The 5,235-nt window shown below is 40.3% G+C and overlaps 1 protein-coding gene across 1 annotated transcript; it reads right to left on the bottom strand.

Annotated features, from left to right (window-relative positions):
* Nucleotides 1–805: 805 nt before the first annotated feature.
* Nucleotides 806–4,682, bottom strand: LOC123119876 (guanylate kinase 1). The gene is made up of 11 exons (XM_044539837.1): nt 4,387–4,682; nt 3,958–4,003; nt 3,721–3,810; nt 3,140–3,216; nt 2,925–3,051; nt 2,128–2,490; nt 1,933–2,054; nt 1,674–1,809; nt 1,518–1,563; nt 1,324–1,432; nt 806–1,234 (listed from the first exon to the last, which is right to left on the bottom strand). The coding sequence occupies exons 2-11, from the start codon at nt 3,958–3,960 to the stop codon at nt 1,126–1,128; spliced, it is 1,182 nt and encodes a 393-aa protein (XP_044395772.1). The 5' UTR covers nt 3,961–4,003; nt 4,387–4,682; the 3' UTR covers nt 806–1,125.
* Between the last annotated feature and the right edge of the window lie 553 nt (nt 4,683–5,235).

Here is a 5,235-nt window from a genome sequence, read left to right as displayed (position 1 = left end):
AAAAATCAAAAAAATTGTTATTTTGTGTGGTAGACAATTTGATGTGTGAGGTTCGCTTTAATTTTTAAATCATTTGGACATTTGAGGAGCTCTCAGCAAAAAAAGACAAATTGGAGATCTGTAAATATGTTTACTGTTTTGGCCCAATTTGTCTTCTTTGTTGAAAGCTGCTCAGATGTCCAAATAACTTGAAATTTAGAGCGAGTCTCACGCATCAAATTGTCTATGCATAAAAAAAAGTTGGAACTTTTTTATTTTGTTTTGAATTTTTTACAAATTGTTTTCTAACCAGGTGAAGATGAGCATGGGCACCGAAACGCCCTACTCATCAAGTTAGTGCTACATATATTCATGAGTATGTATTTACTTCGCATGGTAGCCTTGTCTCGGGTCAAACTTCTAAACTTTGACTAAGTTTATACTTCCTCCGTCCCAAAATTCTTGTCTTGAATTAGTTAGATACATCTGTATTTAGACAAATCTAAGACAAGAATTTTGGGACGAAGAGAGTATATAAAAAAATTAACATCCACAATACCAAATCAATGTCATTAAAATCATCATTCAATATATTTTTATACCACATATTTTTTTGTGAAAGTTTAGACTGTCAAAAGAAAATTTGATCAAAGTTTGACTTAGGTCAAAGTTCATATGCGAAATAAATAAATAAAAGAGGGAGTACATGTGTAGAACAGGGTCACAGTTTCCACACAAGGCAAGTTCTGAAACTCCTCATGATAACCAAGACAGGTTCTGCATATTAGTATTTAAAGCAACAGGAATGCATTTGCAGCAATTGAACTAACATTATAACATCACCTGATTTCTTCATTCTTGCAAACAAACAAAACATGGTTGGGATAGGCCCTCGACATATGTTCCACTGAACAAATATAAGGTACACAAACCCTCAACAATAAGAGGTACAATCCCTCTGGCATTCATTCTGGTACAAAGAACAAACGAAGCGCCTCTCCGGCAAACAAATGATAAATGGAAATAAATCCCTTATGTTTTGCTTTTTCTCTAACTAATATGTTTCTGAAGCTGTTATACCTCACTAATTGATCCAAAATCCATCAGTCAACACTTCTGCGACATCGTTTGTAAGAATGTTTTGGGTTATCTAATGCCCTTCAGACAGTTGTCAATGGAGTTAATTGAGTGTATCTTAAGACCTCTTGTTCGTCCAGGAGCGCCACCTGTGAGAGAGGATAAGTCGACCGCTAGCCTGTTAAAAAGTTCGAACATGCACGAGTAAGAATCATATCATTAGTTAATACCATCGCAATACATAGAAGAAGGGGCAAGGTGACTTACAAGCTTGCAGCTCCTTTTACTACTTCGCCAGTTTCAGATTGCAAAAAAACTTCTGACTCTGTTTTGGACATGATAGAATAACATGCGGTTGCTTTCCCATCCTCGATGACTGAAGCACAGCAAGATTTAACATTAAAATTTGACGCAATGAAGCATTATAATACATTGGAAATAGGAAGTTTCATATAACTTACAACAACCATCTGAATCTTTGTGGTCATCATCCAATGAAAGCAACTTCTGCAGGTTGCAATAATAATTTAATACAAAGAAAAGGGGGCGATGACAGTGCCTTGCATTCAAAAAATCAGGCAAGGAAAGCTTATGTAACCAGTGAGCTGTGTAACTACCTTCAAATTCTCATAGCATGCTTCAAGGTTATCATTTACCAAAAGATGATCAAAAAGACCTGGTGAATTGGACTGGTCAAGCTCAGCACGAGCATTTCTAAGTCGCTTTTGGATTTGTTCCTCTGTTTCTGTGCCCCTGTATAACCAATTGACCAGAGTGTAAATGAAGCATATCTTCACTTTATAATGTTGTAACTGAATTATCAAACAAAGAAGCTTAAGGCTATCAATGCATAAATACTATAATCTACAAATATACCGTGCCCGAAGGCGCTTCTCTAGTTCCTCGAATGACGGAGGGCATACAAAGATGAATATTGCTTCAAGAGAAGAAGCCCTCACAGATCGTGCTCCTTGGACATCAATGTCGAGAATGCACCTCTTCAATGAAAAGCAATGGAAAGATGAATAATTCACCTTTCAGAAACTAGTATAGAAGTGGAAGTGATTTTACCTTCCCCTCATCAGTAACAGATTCAACTGCTTCAATACTCGTCCCATAGAGATTTCCATGAACATGAGCAAATTCAAGGAATTCCCCCTCACTTATATCTTGTTCCATCTTGCTTCTTCCAGCAAAATGGTAGTGGACACCATCTATTTCCTTCACCCTTGGAGACCTTGTAGTGTGGCTAACAGAGAACCCAAATTTCGATGGGTACTCTTTCATCAATTTTGCTATTAGCGTCCCTTTACCAACACCAGATGGCCCACTAATCACAACTGGTTTTTGGGCGACACCAAGTACTCCCTTGCTCCAGGAAACAACTTCTGAACCCTTGATTTTCCGCTGTTGTTTAACAAAGGGGGTATCTATCTGAAGATGTAAAGAAAAAGAGGGTGAGCTCAGACAGGTCAAATAATAAAAAGGAAAATTAATAATCATGAAATATTGTCACGCAAAAATATACGACGTCTACTATACCCTGTGCTACACACACACACACACAGAGAGAGAAACAGAGATCTACATTTACTGAACAATAGATGGGCTAAGACACGATACCAGTTACCATCATGCCACTAATACAGTTCTGGCTTGCCAGTAAGACGAAGTACATTAAAAACCAAACAACACTGCATCGTGAGATGGCACAAACCAAAAAGACCACTGCATCGTGTGTTTACTTGAAGCTCCCCAGGCCCACCATTAAAAAGGTGAAAAAAACCTTCCTCTATATTTTTGTAAAGTAAGAGCAATAGACAGACCAAGAAGGATAGCAATTCTTTGTCAATCTAGGTAATGTTTACCTCAAGGAACCAGATGGAATCATTCAAGGAAACACCCTTCTCAACAACCAATATCTTCTCCTCATTTATAAGAATTGCTGAGTGTGACTTGGATGGAGGCTGCGCTCCAAGTACTGTCGGCACAATCCTGCCACAAAACAAATAGTCGAATGACCATCCACTAAAAACCAAGGAAATTATAGGGACGACAAGAACAAAAATGAAAAGTACAATACCAGGTCTGAGTTAGTTTGTCCAGAATTTTGATGCCAAAGGATGACTTTGAGTCATCATCTGTTCTGCCAATTACATACTGCAAAAAAAGAAAATGTTGTTACAATCTAGCTTTATAGTTTAGAGTGCTCCTTAGTATGATAAACACTACAGCTACATGGGAAAAGATTATTTTACTGAACATATGGAAAACAGTAGGTGTAAGTTAGTGCAGCCAGTGAGCCAGATAAGTACAAGAAAGTCATTTGGTACCATATATTAAACCTACAGTAACTTTATAATTATTAATGAAACAAACAGCTCAGCTCTCCTTTTGATCTCAAAATAAATGGGTGTCATATCTTCCTTGATGTTCCAATACTAGCACAACACATTCTTGTTACATCTCTATCAAAACCAACATGATATCGCCAAAAAGATGCAAAACAGTTGCCAGCTTTCTAAGCTCAATCTTATTAATTTTTAAGTAACATAATAGAGGTGATAGCTTCAACAACTATGAACAAGAAATAGTGGCAGTCAATCATATCTAAAATCAAATTGAAAGCATATGTATATGAGTTGACTTATTCAAGGGACTCGCCGTCTTATCGCCAACAACTATGGCATTCTCTTGGCAATCCTTGGACCCCAAGGTGATGCGGTCAACGCGAAACTCAGGAGCCTCTTCACCCTGTTTATCACATCAAACCAAAATTTGGAGTCTGTTAGGCACGATACCTAATATAATCTCCGCCTAATCTTCCTTGACATGCTACCTAAGTACAACATCAAAAGAACAGAGAAAAAGGAGCGCATAAAAAGCTAGTGATGAACTCACCATAAAATAAGCCGTGATCGGGAGCAGATGGGACGAGCCTGGCGTCCTATTCATAAAAGTGAGCATAAACAAATGATCAGGAAAAAAAGTTTAAACAGTAGATTGATTTACTCAGAGAATAAGACCCAAGTGGATGAATTCATCCCAACATCCACCGCCAAAAGAAGAAGCGAACCTTTCATTTGCTCTCACACATTTCAGGAATCGAGCTTTCCACAACGAGGACGACAGGCTACGCGACCAAAGCTACACTAATCACGCGCCATTACCATTCCAAGGCTAGATCCAACAAAACGCAGCCACTAATAGGGGGTGTTGTCTTCCTAAGAACCAGGCACCAACCACCGTCGCGACCATTCCAGGAACAATCAAGGAAACCCTAAATCGAGCCGTGCAGGGCCGAAAACCAGATACGGGCGGGACACAAACCTCGCTTCCCCGACGAGATCCCGCGATCCCGGCGCCGCCCCGAGCTGGAGGCCGAGAAACGAACGAGCGCGGTAACGAATGTCGCCGCGGCGGCGGCTGGTGCGACGGGGCGGTCAGCGCGGAGGAAGGAGGGGGTCGAGGCGGCGGCGCTGGGATGGGAGGAGGGAGGGAGGGGGGGAGGGATCAAATGGGGGCAGGAGCCCTCTGGGTCTCGGGTTGGAATTGGAATTTTGCAGGGAAGAAGCGACGGCGAGGCTGCGGCGTTTTTATACAACTTTTTCTCCTTCCCTTTTCGCTTGTCATTTCCCCCCTCTCTCCCCTTTATATCGATGGAACTGCATTATTTTGGTCGGATTCGGTGGATCTGGTCTTGTGTCTTGACCCGAACCCCTAGGCCTAGAGCATCGCTTCTTTCCCTGGCTAGTATAGTTTGGACCTTTTCTACGGCAGCCTTAACCCTTTTTTGCCCTTTCTTCGCACGTTAGACCGACCTGAAGTCGATTCAATAAGGGGCAAAGGGAAAAGGAAAGTTTGAGGTCCATCTGAAGCATTGGAGAACCATAGCTCCAGTTTGACGCTAGACGTCATTCTTTTCACACCATTTTTTCTGTATAGTGTCCACGTATATTTACTAATTACACATGTCTGGCACTGAGATATTGATTATGTCATGGCCAAAAAAAAATTTATCAAGTTTTGCCATGTTCATATCAACTTCTATTTTTCCCTAGCATTGGTCAAACCATGCGTAGGTTAAACTTGGCTAATAACATGACCAGACATAATTGTGTCAAGGTTAAAAGAGTTCGACAAAGCATATAATATGCTAATGCTGTTAGGCTATCGATC

Source organism: Triticum aestivum, chromosome 5D, assembly GCF_018294505.1.
Source record: "Triticum aestivum cultivar Chinese Spring chromosome 5D, IWGSC CS RefSeq v2.1, whole genome shotgun sequence".
Lineage (NCBI taxonomy): Eukaryota > Viridiplantae > Streptophyta > Magnoliopsida > Poales > Poaceae > Triticum > Triticum aestivum.
This window is presented reverse-complemented; position numbering and strand designations above follow the sequence as displayed.